Source organism: Pseudophryne corroboree, chromosome 4 (genome assembly GCF_028390025.1).
Source record: "Pseudophryne corroboree isolate aPseCor3 chromosome 4, aPseCor3.hap2, whole genome shotgun sequence".
NCBI lineage: Eukaryota > Metazoa > Chordata > Amphibia > Anura > Myobatrachidae > Pseudophryne > Pseudophryne corroboree.
In genome coordinates, this window is record NC_086447.1 from 545227077 (window position 1) to 545245862 (window position 18786).

The 18786-nt window shown below is 45.6% G+C and overlaps 1 protein-coding gene across 1 annotated transcript in view; it reads right to left on the reverse strand.

Moving 5' to 3' along the window:
* Positions 1-5168: 5168 nt before the first annotated feature.
* Positions 5169-18786, reverse strand: part of RNF25 (ring finger protein 25) — a 36042-nt gene continuing 22424 nt past the window's right edge. The window contains exons 2-10 of the mRNA XM_063917356.1: positions 18284-18355; positions 18083-18176; positions 17503-17570; positions 15248-15317; positions 15025-15096; positions 12362-12460; positions 11111-11200; positions 8206-8340; positions 5169-5811 (exon numbers count right to left, since the gene is read on the reverse strand). Coding sequence (XP_063773426.1) covers positions 5407-5811; positions 8206-8340; positions 11111-11200; positions 12362-12460; positions 15025-15096; positions 15248-15317; positions 17503-17570; positions 18083-18176; positions 18284-18355 — 1105 coding nt within the window. The 3' untranslated portion in view covers positions 5169-5406. The remainder of the gene's footprint in view (positions 5812-8205; positions 8341-11110; positions 11201-12361; positions 12461-15024; positions 15097-15247; positions 15318-17502; positions 17571-18082; positions 18177-18283; positions 18356-18786) is intronic.

Genomic DNA, 18786 nt, shown 5'->3' on the forward strand with positions numbered 1-18786 from the left:
AGTAGCCGCAGGCACCACAATAGGCTGGTTCAAGTGAAAAGCCGAAACCACCTTAGGCAGAAACTGAGGACGCGTCCGCAGTTCTGCCCTGTCCGAATGGAAAATCAGATATGGGCTTTTGTACGATAAAGCCGCCAACTCTGATACTCTCCTGGCTGAAGCCAGGGCCAGTAGCATGGTTACTTTCCATGTAAGATACTTCAAATCTACCGATTTGAGCGGCTCAAACCAATGGGATTTGAGAAAATCCAAAACTACGTTGAGATCCCACGGTGCCACTGGAGGCACAATCGGGGGCTGTATATGTAGTACACCTTTGACAAAGGTTTGTACTTCAGGCACTGAAGCCAATTCTTTCTGGAAGAAAATCGATAAGGCCGAAATTTGAACCTTAATAGACCCCAATTTGAGGCCCATAGACAATCCTGCCTGCAGGAAATGTAGGAATCGACCCAATTGAAATTCCTCCGTTGGGGCCTTCTTGGCCTCACACCACGCAACATATTTTCTCCAAATGCGGTGATAATGTTGTGCGGTCACTTCCTTCCTGGCTTTAATCAAGGTAGGAATAACTTCCTCTGGAATGCCCTTTTCTTTTAGAATCCGGCGTTCAACCGCCATGCCGTCAAACGCAGTCGCGGTAAGTCTTGGAACATACAAGGTCCCTGCTGAAGCAGATCCCTTCTTAACGGTAGAGGCCACGGCTCTTCCGTGAGCATCTCTTGAAGTTCCGGGTACCAAGTCCTTCTCGGCCAATCCGGAGCCACGAGTATTGTTCTTACTCCCCGTAGCCGTATAATTCTCAGTACCTTTGGTATGAGAGGCAGAGGAGGAAACACATACACGGACTGGTACACCCACGGTGTTACCAGAGCGTCCACAGCTATTGCCTGAGGGTCTCTTGACCTGGCGCAATATCTGTCCAGTTTCTTGTTGAGGCGGGACGCCATCATGTCCACCTTTGGTTTTTCCCAACGGTTCACAATCATGTGGAAGACTTCTGGATGAAGTCCCCACTCTCCCGGGTGGAGGTCGTGTCTGCTGAGGAAGTCTGCTTCCCAGTTGTCCACTCCCGGAATGAACACTGCTGACAGTGCTATGACATGATTTTCCGCCCAGCGAAGAATCCTTGCAGCTTCTGTCATTGCTCTTCTGCTTCTCGTGCCGCCCTGTCTGTTTACGTGGGCGACTGCCGTGATGTTGTCCGACTGGATCAACACCGGCTGACCCTGAAGCAGCGGTTTTGCCAGGCTTAGAGCATTGTAAATCGCTCTTAGCTCCAGTATATTTATGTGAAGAGACGTCTCCAGGTTCGACCACACGCCCTGGAAGTTTCTTCCCTGTGTGACTGCTCCCCAGCCTCGTAGGCTGGCATCCGTAGTCACCAGGACCCAGTCCTGTATGCCGAATCTGCGGCCCTCTAACAGATGGGCACTCTGCAACCACCACAGAAGAGACACCCTTGTTCTTGGTGACAGTGTTATCCGCTGATGCATGTGCAGATGCGATCCGGACCATTTGCCCAGCAGATCCCACTGAAATATTCGTGCGTGGAATCTGCCGAATGGAATTGCTTCGTAAGAAGCCACCATCTTTCCCAGGACTCTTGTGCATTGATGTACTGACACATTTCCTGGTTTTAGGAGGTTCCTGACAAGTTCGGATAACTCCCTTGCTTTCTCCTCCGGGAGAAACACCTTTTTCTGAACAGTGTCCAGAATCATTCCCAGGAACAGCAGACGTGTCGTCGGGGTCAATTGAGATTTTGGAAGATTCAGAATCCACCCGTGTTGTTGAAGCACTACTTGGGTTAGTGCTACTCCGACTTCCAGCTGTTCCCTGGACCTTGCCCTTATCAGGAGATCGTCCAAGTAAGGGATAATTAATACGCCTTTTCTTCGTAGAAGAACCATCATTTCGGCCATTACCTTGGTAAAGACCCGAGGTGCCGTGGACAAACCAAACGGCAGCGTTTGAAACTGATAATGACAGTTTTGTATCACGAACCTGAGATACCCTTGGTGTGAAGGGTAAATTGGGACATGCAGATAAGCATCTTTTATGTCCAGGGACACCATGAAGTCCCCTTCTTCCAGATTCGCTATCACTGCTCTGAGTGACTCCATCTTGAACTTGAATTTCTGTATGTACAGGTTCAAGGATTTCAGATTTAGAATAGGTCTTACCGAACCGTCCGGCTTCGGTACCACAAATAGTGTGGAATAATACCCCTTTCCCTGTTGTAGGAGGGGTACCTTGACTATCACCTGCTGAGAATACAGCTTGTGAATGGCTTCCAATACCGTCGCCCTTTCTGAGGGAGACGTTGGTAAAGCAGACTTTAGGAACCGGCGAGGGGGAGACTTTTCGAATTCCAACTTGTAACCCTGAGATACTACCTGCAGGATCCAAGGGTCCACCTGTGAGCGCGCCCACTGTGTGCTGAAAATCTTTAGTCGACCCCCCACCGCCCCTGAGTCCGCTTGCACAGCCCCAGCGTCATGCTGAGGGCTTTGTAGAAGCCGGGGAGGGCTTCTGTTCGTGGGAAGTAGTTGCTTGCTGCACCCTCTTACCCCTTCCTTTGCCTCTGGGCAAATATGACTGTCCTTTTGCCCGCTTGTTCTTATAGGAACGAAAGGACTGCGGCTGAAAAGACGGTGTCTTTTTCTGTTGGGAGGTGACCTGAGGTAAAAAAGTGGATTTTCCGGCTGTTGCCGTGGCCACCAGATCCGATAGACCGACCCCAAATAATTCCTCTCCTTTATACGGCAATACTTCCATATGCCGTTTGGAATCCGCATCACCTGACCACTGTCGCGTCCATAAACTTCTTCTGGCAGATATGGACATCGCACTTACTCTCGATGCCAGAGTGCAAATATCCCTCTGAGCATCTCGCATATAAAGAAAAGCATCCTTTAATTGCTCTATAGTCAATAAAATACTGTCCCTATCCAGGGTATCAATATTTTCAGTCAGGGAATCCGACCACACCACCCCAGCACTGCACATCCAGGCTGAGGCTATTGCTGGTCGCAGTATAACACCAGTATGTGTGTATATACTCTTCAGGGTAGTTTCCAGCCTCCTATCAGCTGGATCCTTGAGGGCGGCCGTATCAGGAGACGGTAACGCCACTTGTTTTGATAAGCGTGTGAGCGCCTTATCCACCCTAGGGGGTGTTTCCCAGCGCGCCCTAACCTCTGGTGGGAAAGGGTATAATGCCAATAACTTCTTTGAAATTAGCAGTTTTCTATCGGGGTTAACCCACGCTTCTTCACACACGTCATTCAATTCCTCTGATTCTGGAAAAGCTACAGGTAGTTTTTTCACACCCCACATAATACCCCCCTTTGAGGTACCTGTAGTATCAGAGATATGCAAAGCCTCCTTCATTGCCGTGATCATATAACGTGTGGCCCTATTGGAAAATACGTTTCTTTCTTCACCGTCGACACTAGATTCATCTGTGTCGGTACCTGTGTCGACTGACTAAGGTAAGGGACGTTTTACAGCCCCTGACGGTGCCTGAGACGCCTGGACAGGTACTAACTGGTTTTCCGGCCGTCTCATGTCGTCAACTGACTTTTGCAGCGTGCTAACATTATCACGTAATTCCATAATTAAAGCCATCCATTCCGGTGTCGACTCCCTAGGGGGTGACATCACCATTACCGGCAATTGCTCCGCCTCCACACCAAAATCGTCCTCATACATGTCGACACACACGTACAGACACACAGCAGACACACAGGGAATGCTCTTATCGAAGACAGGACCCCACTAGCCCTTTGGGGAGACAGAGGGAGAGTTTGCCAGCACACACCAAAGCGCTATAAAAATGTATATAAACAACCCTAAAAGGTGTTGTTTCTGTTATATGCGCTTAATATATAAAAATATCGCCAAAATATGCCCCCCTTCTCTGTTTTACCCTGTTTCTGTAGTGCAGTGCAGGGGAGAGTCCTGGGAGCCTTCCTCACAGCGGAGCTGAGCAGGAAAATGGCGCTGTGTGCTGTGGAGAATAGGCCCCGCCCCCTAAAACGGCGGGCTCTTCTCCCGGAGTTTGCGATATATGGCAGGGGTTAAATACATCCATATAGCCTCAAGGGCTATATGTGATGTATTTTAGCCATAGAAAAAGGTATTATACATTGCTGCCCAGGGCGCCCCCCCCAGCGCCCTGCACCCTCAGTGACCGCTGGTGTGAAGTGTGCCGACAACAATGGCGCACAGCTGCAGTGCTGTGCGCTACCTTATGAAGACTGAAAGTCTTCTGCCGCCTGTTTCCGGACCTCTGGACCTCTTCAACTTCGGCATCTGCAAGGGGGGTCGGCGGCACGGCTCCGGACTCCATGGCTGGGCCTGTGTTCGATCCCTCTGGAGCTAATGGTGTCCAGTAGCCTAAGAAGCAAATCCATCCTGCACGCAGGTGAGTTCACTTCTCTCCCCTAAGTCCCTCGTAGCAGTGAGCCTGTTGCCAGCAGGACTCACTGAAAATAAGAAACCTAAAAAACTTTTTCTAAGCAGCTCTTTATGAGAGCCACCTAGATTGCACCCTGCTCGGACGGGCACAAAAACCTAACTGAGGCTTGGAGGAGGGTCATAGGGGGAGGAGCCAGTACACACCATGTGATCCTAAAAGCTTACTTTTTGTGCCCTGTCTCCTGCGGAGCCGCTATTCCCCATGGTCCTGACGGAGTCCCCAGCATCCACTAGGACGTTAGAGAAAAGTGAAGCGCTGTGAATATTTTCCAGATGCACTGTATCACTCAACTCCTGAATTACTCTGTACTGCTGGGGACCCTGCTCCTTCCACTATCTAACTCTCAGTCTGGCACATGCAGTCCTGTTCTCACCAACACATCACTCATCTCCTGATAAGCTCCGTGCTGCTGGGGACCCTGCTCCTCCCAGTATAATACTTTCAGTCTGTGGCTTCCTGATGCCTCCATTCCCCTCCTGACATCATGTCACATGCACCCCTGCCCTTACTAACAAATCACTAATCTAAAGATATGCTCTGTGCTGCTATGAGCAGTAAAGTAACCCCGGCCGGGGCCACAGGAAAATGCAGGAGGCTGATAACTCTAATAAGAACTGGCCTGGTTGTGAATGCATTGAAAGCAGAACCTCTTGACATGAAGGGTTAGGATTAGTCATAGTAATTAATTTATGATTTTTAGTTTATTGGTAATGGGTCCCAACATTGCAAGTGTAAGATGTGTGTCCCACCTGACAGGTAAAGAGGGCATTCAGACTAATATAACATAAATATACTATTATACAGCATCTTCTATTATAGTCCCTTCAAACCCCACCCAAACCCCATACACTGCTCACATAATGAAGGACGTGGACATTACTCAGAACTGTCCGCTTTATTCAGACTTGATGCAGTGTGTGTTAGAGGGCATGCTGTTCCTCCAATGAGCTGTCCGTGCTGTCTCTCTGTGGTGGCTGGACAGTTTCAGTGGTCCGACAGTTACGTCCCTTAACCCTCCCCCTGGTGTGTGTCTGAGTGTCCCTGGAGACAGCCTCCTCTCTCCACAGCCTCCGAGTGTCCGACCTCCACCTGTTGTGGGCAGCCCATCCTCTGCTATTCTGCCAGGGCTGGCCATCAGGGTGGTCATGATGGAAAGATCTACCACCCATGTTCAGAGGTGTTTTTACACCAGGCCTGTGTCCACCACGGTGCTGCTTGGAAAGACAGAGAAGGGGAGGTGGTTCCATCCTTGATACGGCAGCCGGAGCCGTCGGTTCAGCAGAGACTTGGTCTTCCTGTGGTACTTGGAGGTCACTGGCAGGTGTCTGGTCAATTGGGAAACAATGAACGTTACACAATGCATGTTTGTCAAGAACATATGTAGTGACAAATGAAGGGTAGGAAGAATATGGAAGGTGTGGCTCACATGTCATTCCCAACATACTCAACATCAAATATAACCAAGCAGGGCTGCCCTGGTTGCCTAGACATGTAGCTGGCATAGAAGCAATAGGAGACATCAGTAAGATCCATCTATAAAAGATGCTTTACAAGCAACGTCTGAAGTGAGATCAGCATAGATTTCCAAGGGCAAAAACAAGGGCTCCATTCATGCATTATTGTAGAGTGCTAGGCAACAGCTGGCAATAAACAGCATTTCATCGCAACCAATAGCATGACTGGTTAATGCCATGGCACCTTCAGGATTGGGTTAGGGATTCTCCTGGGGATGCACTGTTTGTTGTAAGAGCATATGGGACCCTACATCTCCTCTGCTAGTATTAAGGTTTCCAGGCGGACTGCACCATCCTTAAGGTTCTAGGAAGTGGGTGGGTGGTTGGATGCTAAGGGCCTAATTCATGTTTGTATGCAATGCCGATGTTCATGCCATGGAGCGATTATCAGTAGACTATGCATGCGCTGCGATCCCACTGCGCACACACCAAGGTACCTTTGTGATCATGATCGCAGTGACATTTTATAGGCAGACTGATTAACAGGAAGGGACCATTTAGGGGAGGTGACAGGCTGTTTTTGGGCCTTCAGCTGCGATCATGTACACAGAGAAACAAGACGCTAGCGTCTCTACTGCTGCGGCCACTTTGCGTGACTACACACTCACTGAAGGGGTTGGTGTTGCATTTGTGTACACTGTTGCTGCGGACTTTGCAATGGCTCCAATGGGCGTCTATATTCTTCAAGTTCGTAGGCTGAAAAATCACAGCTGCGTAGGCATGTGCGTACAAACATGAATTAGGCCCTAAATCTCCTGTTTGGGGCAACGGGTAATTTGAGGTAATAAGAGGTGCTAAAGCATGGCAAATACAGAACTGGTCTCATCATGGGTGACTTACACTGCAGACATTGATCTGAGTATTATGGAAACCAAGCTCCTGATTATGGAGACATCACTAATATATGCAGAGCAAATCCAAAATTTCCCTCATCTGCTTATTGCTATTTCATACCCTGACAACCTCTGAGCACTAAGTGTTTGGGATAGGTTACCAGTCTCATATAATGTACGGTACCTAAAGGTAGGCGTTTTATTAGTTTGTTAGCAGCAGAGGAAAGTGATCTCCAGAGACGGCGACTCATTAGGGGGCACGGATTCCCTTAGGAGCGAAGGGCAATGTTACTCAACCTCTTCCCTTGGTTGCTGATCCATAATCACAACACCCCCATCTACAGGAGTATGACTTACTCAGTTACCAGCTCAGAACCCAAACAAGCCATTTACAGACTGCTTAGAATGACTTCTGAGACCCTTAGGCTATGTACACATCAGTGCGAAGTCCGCAGGATGCGACATGGGGTCCCGACACCGGCAAGTGCATACACACTTGCCGATGTCGGCAGCGATGGATGAGGGGAGGGGAGGGAAAAGCGGGGCCATGCTGCATTCGGCAGCATGGCGGGTGCACGTATCATATACTGTATCGTGCATACACACTATACAATATCGCAGCGAACCAGACGATATCAGCCGGATCGTATGCGATGTTGCATAGTGTGTACGCACCCATAGCCTATGACTTGCTCAGTTACCAGCTAAGAACCCAAACAAGCAATTACCAGGCTGCTAAGAATGACTTCTGAGACCCTTACATTGTGCTTCATCTCTCCTGCACAACTCTAGACAGTGGATGTAAAACTAAAGCACACACCTCATAGTGGCCATTAACGTGGACCAATGCCAGATAAAGGAGATCAGCATGATTTACTTACAAGCAAAATCCCGACAACATTTGACCGATGCTCAAAATACAGACATGGTCAAAATACCGACATTTAAAATGGCAACACGATCACTGACATTTAAATGCCGACAGGTCAAAAAGTCGACACAAGTGTTTCTAATTTTTTGTGTGTGTGTGTCAACATGGACACCGTATAAGTGTACCGCGTCCCCTCGCTGCGCTCGGCACACTATTATATTCCCCCTCCACTGGGATGGTAAAATATAAACAAGTCTGTTTCCAAGAAAAAAATCATAAAAAACTCATGTCATTTTTTTCATCTGTCGACATTTAAATGTCAGTATTTTGACAGTGTTTAAATTTTTTAAGTCTGTATTTTGACCATGTTGGTATTTTGACCTTGTCGGTATTTTGACCATCAGTCAATGGTTGTCGTGTTTTGACCGTCAGGATTTTGATTGTAGGTAAATTGACTGCATCCCCGATAAAGTGACCTTCTGCTCTCTCTATGATCCTTACCTCCTGGATGCTAATGAAAAAGCGATTTTTTTCCGCTTCAAGGTCAATAATTCCTCCATTTGCCAACTGCCTCTCATATACCTGGCGGAGTTCCTTTTCTCTCTGTAGTGTACAGGTGTCTGGGACATACAGCTCCTATGGGCGAAAATTAAGAATACAATCAGCCTTGCCTTACACTGCACATTCTACTCTAACTGTAGGAATGAAACACGAGGCGCGGCTGGCCGCTGCATAACATGGTGATCTCTGGTAAACTGACATTTCTTACACTGTCGCTGCAGCTACGATACCAAGGGAGTATGGTCACGGGATATTCACTCCACACTGAGCTGCAGAGACCATAATTGAAGATGAAAAATGTATTTTACACTAGTCCATCGGTGTACACTGGAACACGATGGAAGAGACAATCTCAGTCCTGGAGTTTTAGACCAATATGTACCCCAGCTGGAGTTGCAGCTAAATCTTGTTAATATAAAAAGTGTAGTCTTGAAAGCAGGTGCCACAACAGGCCAACTGCTAAACAAAGAGTGTCCAAGTACCATGCCTATATTGGCCAGTATGTGCTTCCAGCATAACTTGAACCCCTTCTCGTCTGTTCCAATTCCATCAAGAACTCCCCTAAGAGGGACCTTACAAATGACATCACCACAAAGGTTGAGAAAACCTTCTTGCAAAAAATAATGCCAGTCTGTATGCCATCAGGGACTTTTTCTAGTCCCTACATACTATAGGGACTAGTTTTCTCTCTGCTGATGGGTGTCGAATAGCAGTCCCAAGAGCACAAACCCCTGGAAGGTGTTAAGTAGAGTTTCTTCTTTTAGCTAATCAGCAGATGCTTAGATCTGAAACGTGTCTTATATATGGGCCTGAAGCAAGGTCGGGGACTCTCTTCTGATCTGCTAATCTCAGAAGGGCAGCCACAACGGCAAACATCATTATCATCATTGGTGCAGTCATCTGGCTGAAAGATGGAGCCCAAAATAGAAAATGATTGGTCTGAATAGTAAATGTGAGAAGGCCCTGGTGTTCATGGACAGCATGTGTTTGTTCTGTTACACTCCACCCTTTCTGCTGCTCCAGCACTGGAAACACAACTGTTGAGAAGATCAATAACTGATTGGTTTTCCCATAGAGAAACATGCTGTGTGTGGTCTCCAGGACAGCCAGTAGTGAAGTTCAGTAGTGCAGAAGATCTATAACGTATGCCAGTTTATGATTTTGTTCACCCAGACAAGCAGGTCTTCTTTAATCCTGATGCAATACACAATACCACAGGGGGTAAATCTGCTCTGGGTCTTTTAACCAATTAAGCTAAGTGCATGTGCCTTACAAGCACAACTTTACCATTGTCAATAGTGGACAGCGGGAAGGGGGTCACTCCCCTGTGCCTGAGACCACCTGGACAGATAAATCCACACCCCAAGTGCCAATATGACTAGAGTGGGTGAATATTTCCCTCCAAAACGTACTTCCAGGATTCTACTAGTGGGACCTTATCTTCTCTGGATGAATTTGGGCTTGAGATGCAGGCAGACAAGATCCGCAGGCAACAATCTCCTTGCAATGAGTGGGAGTTTTGTAAGGCTCCAATGAAACAATTAGATGGATGTGCTTGCCTGCTCTCCTTGCACCTGCTCGTACCACTTTAAGATATGAGGCTGCAGAGGAAGCCTTTTTGATTTCCTGGGAGGGGGACAGAGGGCTCTAGATCCTCCTAGACCACCAGGGAACATATAAATACATTGTAAAATATATACATTTGTTTTATATACTTTATTCGGACTCCTTTACACACCCAGGTGGTACCGTACAGTAAAACAGATTTTAATACATTTTATTTTATTATGCATACACTAGTCCCAGCACTAGGACTTTTTACACTTCCTGTGCTGGCAGTACCAGGAACTACTGCGTTGAGCTTCCGCTCCTGCAGCCTAGGGAAGTGAGGGTGTTAACAGCAAACCACCTGAACACTGCAGTGACTAGACTCGGAGAGGACAGTGGGAGCCCCTGTCACCTTTTTACACTGGGGTACTGGAAGCCTGCTCTTCCAGCTGCCCAGCATGTGGTTCTGTGCACATTCATAGCCCTGAAGAAAGGTCTCTGCCTAGTGCAGGGCTGCCATGACAGGCTCGCTGCTCAGGAGTACTTCAAAGGCAAAATCGACACCATACATTAGGAAATCTCACCCAACTGCCCTCAATTCAGCTGAGGGTTACAGAGGTCTTCTCACTTCTCTTCCACCTCAATCTTGTTCCCTTCCAACTCCTCTAGAACTTCCACTACAATGCATGTCTGTAACTTGCTCCTCAACTTATCCCTCTCTAGTACCACGTTCCAATCCACCTTGAAGAAGCATGTACTAATTACTTCTAACAAGCCAGACCCTGACAATCTCCAGGTTTTGATACAGAAAATATACCTCTTCTACACCCTTCTCTCCTGAATCACCTCCTAGATTCATGAAAGCGCCTTCAGTGTCTCTACTAGCAAAAAAAACAAAACCCTCAAATTGTTGTGGCACATCTCATTCTCAGATCACTGTTTTTCTACTGTTACATCTATTCTCTCAGTAAACTAATATTCTTCTTTAGTGTCCACAATCACCTCTATTCAGGTGACACCCAAAACCACCTTGCCTCCGCAATTATTCTATGTTCCTAACTGCCTCTCTGCACTCTCCACATGGATGTGCCTTATCTACTTTGACTCCTCTCCCAGTGGAATGACCCCCCATATTAAGCTGTAAACCTACCCATACAGCAGCCAGAGGTAAGGACCCTCAATATTACTGTAGTCCTTACCTCTGTCTGCTATGGAGGTGTGGCTACAGCCTAACATGAGGGTCCTCACCTTGTACTGCTGTGGGGGTGAGGCTACAGCTTAATATGGGAGTCCTTACCTCTGGCTGCTGTGGGGGTGAGGCATCTTGCAGCTTGCTCAAGTCACAGGTCAAATTCTCACGACAAACAGGACATATGACGACAGATTCCTAAAATACACCATAAAAAGTAGATCAGTGGTACATGCTACAGAAAAGAGCATGTCAGGGGGTACCTAAACCTTACAAGTTTCTAAGAACAAAATAAATGTAATGACTATAATACACAGACTTTTTTTAAACAGTTAAATTAATTTCTAAAATATAATTAGTACTTAACTACATGTACATAAAGACAACAATCCGTGTAGGATTGTACACCTTGGTAACATATGTGCACCATTATCTAGCTGAAAAATCTACAGTGAAAAGATAGTCAATAGGTCGACCCTAAATGGTCGACAGGATCAAACGGTTGACGAGACAATGGTCAATACAAGATTTTTTTTACTTTTTTCATCATTTATTTATGGACTACGATTGGGTATAGTAACCCGTGCCGTGTGCAGTGGTAGCGGAGCAATGCACCTTGCCCGAAGTGTGGCGAGCCTGCTAGGGTACATGTTTCCACTAATTTGGCTCATATTGGTGAAATATACAAAATGACAAAAACAAAACTTATGTCGACCATTTTTGTGTCGACCTTTTAACCAGTTCCAACTTTTCTACCATCTACCTTTTCCATGTTGACTTTTTGACCCTATCAGCCTACTGGCTGTCTGTTTATTGTAGATCTACTGGACCACACCCTTTGCATTCTACATAATGTGCTCTTTTCAAAAAATGTTTATCAGTGGAATAAACTTTTAAAACTTAATTTCATTCAAAACAAAATAAAAATAAACAGTGTACTAGTGAAGGCCTCTGATTTCAGTGTTGAGATTTGCTTCACCACTGGAGATGTTTATTGTACTGAGAGTAATCACTTGGGTCTGACTCTGCTCCCTATCCCAATTACCTTCTTACCTATATTTTAGGATATTAACTAGTGAATGAACGCACACTAACATTTGGAATGCGCAGCTGTAATTATAATGTTAGAATCTATTTTGACCTATGCCCATTTAACACATTTTTTATTTATTTAATCCTCTAGCGGCTGGTTACTGTTTGTGTATCAGGCAGAGACGCCGCTATATCACCACAGTTAATGCTATAAAGCTTGCACACACTGTAAAGAAGACTACTGTAGGTAGTATAGAATTAGTGTGATAAAATCAATTCACATACTAGATGACCTCTAGTTATTGGTAATACCTGTATGTTACTTACCTTTCCAAGACTGTTGTCTCGGCAGTGCTTGGCGTACCGACCCAAACAGTGGGAATGAAAGTGATGAAAACACGTTGTCTTTGTGAGCGAATCGCCTTCCTAAGAGACATGTATATCTCAAAATTCCGTAAAACAATGTCTGACATACAACCAAGCATACATAGATTACCATTCATGCCTTCAAAGGGTCCAGTAACTCAACACTCCACAGTGAACCACATAATGCATACCTCCCAACATGACCCATTCCAGGAGCGACAAAATGCTGTTACTGGACTTTCCTCTTAACTTATGAGTGCCATCACCTGGGTTTGAACACCTTTCTCATCAACTAACTAGCTCAACACAGATGAAAGCAATCAAAGTAAAAGGGAAGTCCAGGAGCATAGCAATTTGTCCCTCCTGTAATACGTCATGTTGGGAGGCATGCATAATAACCTCAACCTATAAAGAGTTGCCAACTTCACACACTGGAAGCTCATCTCTTCCCAAGCCAGTGACTGACACAAAGCCAGCTATACACAGAATGTAACAGTGCTAGTATGGTCTATAATATGACAATTATTTTACAATGATAAGGATGATTTCAAAAATCGAAGTGTTTGCATTTTGTTAATTGATAAAAATAAACTGTTAAGTGAATGAACAGAAGATAAATCTAAATCAAATCAATATTGGTGTGACCACCCTTTTCCTTCAATACAGTATCATTTCTTCTCCTCCGAAGGGAGGTTGTTACAAACATCATCGAGATCTAACCACAGACCTTCTTTGGATATGGGCTTGCTCAAATCCTTCTGTATCGTCATGTAATCCCAGACAGACTAAATGATGTTGAGATCGGGGCTCTTTGGGGGCCATATCATCGCTTTCAGGACTCCTTCTTCTTCTTTACACTGAAGATAGTTAATGACATTGGCTGTATGTTTGGGGTCGTTGTCCTTCTGCAGAATAAATTTGGAGCCAATCAGGCACCTCCATGAAGGTATTGCATGATGGATAAGTACCTGCCTATATTTCCAAGCACTGAGGCACAAAGAAGTGGGCAACGCTGAGGACTATAGACGCAGTGGTCAGCCAAGGAAATTTAGTGGATCAGATGAAAGACACATCATGCTTACTTCCCTTTGAAATTGGACAATGTCCAGCAGCGCAATCAGCTCAGAACTGTCAGAAACCAGTGGTACCCAGGTACACCCATTCTACGGTTTGGAGAAGCCTTGCTAGAAGTGGTCTTCATGGAAGAATTACAGCCAAAAAGTCATACCTTTGACTTGGAAACAAGGGCAAATGACTCAACTATGCACAAAAACATAGCAACTGGGGTGCAGAAAAATGGCAGCAGGTGCCCTGGCTGATGAGACAAGATGTGAAATATTTGGCTCTGCTCTAACAGAAGGCAGTTTGTTTGCCGAAGGGCTGGAGAGCGACACTCAGTGAGTGCCTGCAGGCAACAGTGACACATGGTGGAGGTTCCTTGCAAGTTTGGGGCTGCATTTCAGCAAATGGAGTTGTGGATTTGGTCATGACTAATGGTGTCCTCAATGCTGAGAAATAACAGGTACTTATCCATCATGCAATACCATCAAGGAGGCATCTGATTGGCTCCAAATGTGTTCTGCAGCAAGGCAATGATCCCAAACATACAGCCAATGTCATTAAGAACTATATTTAGCGCAAAGAAGAACAGGGAGTACTGGAAGTGATGATATGGCCCCCACAGAGCCCTGATCTCAACATTATCAAGTCTGTCTGGGATTACATGAAGAGATAGAAGGACCTCAATACAGCTGCTGGTTTGCAATTTGTAGCACCTGTGAGATAATCTTACGCATGAGTTACTGAAACAAACCCTAATACCACCTGAAGACCATGAATACCCACATCCAGCCAATTCTCTGAGCCAGCACATACACACCCAGCCAGCAAGCTCCAAGCAAGCACATGCACAACAGCTCCAAGCCAGCACATGCACAACCAGACAACAAACTTGAAAGGGGTGGGTGAGTGTATGAGAGGTGGTGAGAAAACGGGTGTGGGGGTTGAGGTGGAGAGAGGTGGGGAAAAAAAGTGTCAGGTTGGAGAGAAAAAGTGGTGCAGGAAAGGCAAAAGAGGTGAGGTTAGGTAAAGAGAAAGGTTCAAGAATGTCCAGGGGGTGAAAGAGAAAGAGTCGCTGTGTGATTAAAAGAGGAGTCCTGGAACAATCACCGTTTGCTGCAGGGAGACATTCTTGGATGGGGACACGCCGCTCTAGAATGAAAGGGAGAGCCGGCTGATAGCAGCTGTAAGCCGCCCGGCTTTTACTCATTACAGCATCTGAGCCGTATCAGTAACGGCCCTATCTGAGAAATACTAACGTGCACAGACATTACTGTTTTTTACCCTTACAGCGACTCAGTGTATTTGTTTCATTTTATTTCTACATATTTTATTATTATCCATTTAGGATTTCTAATTGATTAATGTAATATTAATAAATTATTTTAAAGTGATAACCACGTCAGCTCTCCTTTATTCATTTACTATCACTCCCATGAGCACAGCCTTTTTTTGTTTTTCTTGTTTTCCCAATCACAACAAACCTGGGGCAGTGAACTCAACAAGGAAACATACATGATAACAAAATATGTTCATGTTCAACAAAGAAGAGATAAAAACCAAACCTGAAATTCATATAGGCAGATGACACAGTGGCCACGAGGAATATTGCTGGATGTCAGCATCTCCTTCCCTTTCTATAAAGACATAACATATTTCTCTTTATTATAGATATATATAGAGATAGAGATAGAGATATATATATATATATATCTCTATCTCTATCTATCCACACACTTCAAACTGACCCTCAACATACAGGCACGCACCATATATAGGAAGACTCACCTCAATAAGCTGATAGAGAACAGGACATCCCGCAGACTGTGTAGCAGTCACGTGTAACGTATTGATGATACTACAAGAGAGAGAGACAGCCCTGCATCAGGTACTATGAGAGACAGCCCCATGTAATACACTACAAAAGAGAGACAGCCCTGCATCAAGTAGGACAAGAGAGAAACAGCCCTGCGTACGGTACTAAGAGAGACAGACAGCCCTGCGTACGGTACTAAGAGAGAGAAACAGCCCTGCGTATGGTACTACAAGAGAAACAGCCCAGTGTACGGTACTAAGAGAGAGAAACAGCCCTGCGTACGGTACTAAGAGAGACAGATAGCCCTGCGTACGGTACTAAGAGAGAGAAACAGCCCTGCGTACGGTACTACAAGAGAAACAGCCCAGTGTACGGTACTAAGAGACAGAAACAGCCCTGCGTACGGTACTAAGACAGAGAAACAGCCCTGTGTACGGTACTAAGGGGGTCATTCCGAGTTGATCGCTAGATAAAAATGTTCGCAGCGATTAAGTGAAAAAGCAGCACTTCTGCGCACACGCAATGTACTTTCACAACAGCCGATGTAGTTTTACACAAGATCTAGCGAGGCTTTTCTTTCACAATGTCCGCCAGAGTGATTGACAGGAAGGGGGCGTTTTTGGGTGTCAACTGCCCGTTTTCAGGGAGTGTTCAGAAAAACGCAGGCATGCCAGGAAAAACGCAGGCGTGGCTCGGAGAACACAGGGAGTGTTTGGGACGTCAGATCCGAAACTTAACAGTCTGAAGTGTTTGCAAGCGCTGAGTAGGTCTGAAGCTACTCTGAAACTGCACAATTTTTTTTGTAGCCGCTCTGCAATCCTTTCGTTCGCACTTCTGCTAAGCTAAAATACACTCACAGTGGGAGGCGGCATAGCGTTTGCACGGCTGCTAACAACTGCTAGCGAGCGATCAACTCGGAATGACCCCCTACGGGCCTAATTCAGAGTTGATTGCAGCAGCAAATTTGTTAGCAGTTTGGCAAAACTATGTGCACTGCAGGGGGGGGGGGGGGGGGGGGGGGCAAATATAACATGTGCAGAGAGAGTTAGATTTGGGTGGGGTGTGTTCAAACTGAAATCTCATATGCAGTGTAAAAATAAAGCAGGCAGTATTTACCCTGCACAGAAACAAAATAACCCACCCAAATCTAACTCTCTCTGCAAACGTTATATCTGCCACAGCTGCAGTGTACATGGTTTTGCCCAACCGCTAACAAATTTGCTGCTGCGATCAACTCTGAATTACCCCCTAAGAGAGACAAACAGCCCTGCATATGGTATTACGAGAGAGAGACCTGGGTGAGCTGCTATAAGAGTATAAAAATTCACTCAGCACCTGATTGACTCCTTGGATACAAAGATACAGTATAAATTTGTCGGGTGGAATACACATCATTCTTGTTATCAGCTTGTTATACAGTACCATGTAGGAAGCCATATGATTTTTAGGTGGTCAGGGAAAGATAGCAGATGATGGCAGTGGCATTAGCGAACTACTTTTGATGTGCCCTCCGGCGACATGGATCAGAGCTTTATACGTCATACAGTGCACTGAGCATGCAATGCTGAGAGTTCATTCTGCTATATTACACAGGGTTTTGTAGTTTATACAGTCCAATAGTGAAGGCATTTGTTGTACAATAATGGGCGTGTCAGGGGTAAACCAGATGTTATGTTATTGTTATGCTACTGGAACGCGTCCATACATATGGGTGGAAAAATGCTGTGGCCAATATCTTAGCAGCTGAACTTGTGGTCACTTCAGTTACTCTCTAATGTATACTGGCAATGGGCAGAACTTAGTGTCACTGTACCATTGCAAAAGACGCACACATTCCCCTATAGACACTATGGGGTAAATTTACTAAGATGGGAGTTCTATTTAAGATGGGATGTTGCCAATAGCATCCAATCAGATTCCAGGTAATATCTTCTAGAAGGTGCTAGATAAATAAGAAGTAGAATCTGATTGGTTGCTATGGGCAACATCCCATCTTGAATAGAACTCCCATCTTAGTAAATGTACCCCTATCTGAGCAGACTGGTCTTCTTCCAGCCAATAACATAACACTTCACATGGGCTGTGTTTCTCTGAAGGTCTGACCAATCAGATAGAAAGGGACAAAGTATTGGCTGCTATCTCCTCTACACCTAATTTTTAGGATGGAGCTCTGATAGCAATCCCCTGTCACAGCCCGACAAAAGCCCAATCTCTACTCTCGCCATACCTCTGAATCTGCTCATCACACAGACCTCGGGGGTTGCTCACACTTATCTCAGGTGGTTCTTCAGGATACTGCAGAATAGACACATAGATCACAGCAAGTCATGGAACAGAGAGCAGTACATGAGCACATCAGAGACAAACCAGTGCATAAACTGGACTAAGGAGTACATTTACTCCATAAAAAAGGGGAGAGGGGACAAGAGCAATACATACAAATATTATTTCTAAAATTACATGGAAGAGAACATAGAGACAGGCCCATAAGACATAGAGATCACATACAGAGGAACAGTATTCATAGAGGCAGGCCTATTAGACAGGGAACACGTACCAGGGGAAGAGTAACAGAGCTGCGCCTGTAAGACTCAGGCAACGCATACAGAGGAAGAGTAATATTGTATACAGAGGAAGAGTAATAGTAACTAGGCCTATAAGACACAAGGATCACATAGAGAGGAACAGGAAAATAGAATTGGGCCTATAAAACACAGGGATTGCATACAGGGGAAGGGTAACAGAGAACCGGGCCTTACAGATCACATATAGGGGGAGAAGTATAAAGACAAGATCTATAATGTTACCTGTGATGGGAGGGACAGTTGTAGGGTTAGGCGCACATACTGGGTCTCCAGGTCATCGCCAGTTGCTGGATGTAAAGTGATTCTCAACACCAACCTAGTAATACCAGTTATTACCATTATTTGTCAATTACACATACCAGGGACTAGGGGTAGATAGAGCACTGTGTAATTAGTATGAAAGTCTGGAATCACATTTCTTACCCGTCTTCCTCAGATACCTCCAGCTCCTCCAGATAAATGGACTGTAGAACCTGCAGCTCCTGTAATACAGACCTGAGGCGAGATAAGAAACACACTAAGCTCAGCATCTGTCATACACACTGTCCGCCCGACAGGAATATTGAGTAGGGGCCAAAAAGAATAAAAAGGAAAGGTGAGAAAATAAAAAGAATAAGTTATACCTGTAAAAATAAGAATTTACTTACCGATAATTCTATTTCTCATAGTCCGTAGTGGATGCTGGGGACTCCGTAAGGACCATGGGGAATAGCGGCTCCGCAGGAGACTGGGCACATCTAAAGAAAGCTTTAGGACTATCTGGTGTGCACTGGCTCCTCCCCCTATGACCCTCCTCCAAGCCTCAGTTAGGATACTGTGCCCGGACGAGCGTACACAATAAGGAAGGATTTTGAATCCCGGGTAAGACTCATACCAGCCACACCAATCACACCGTATAACCTGTGATCTGAACCCAGTTAACAGCA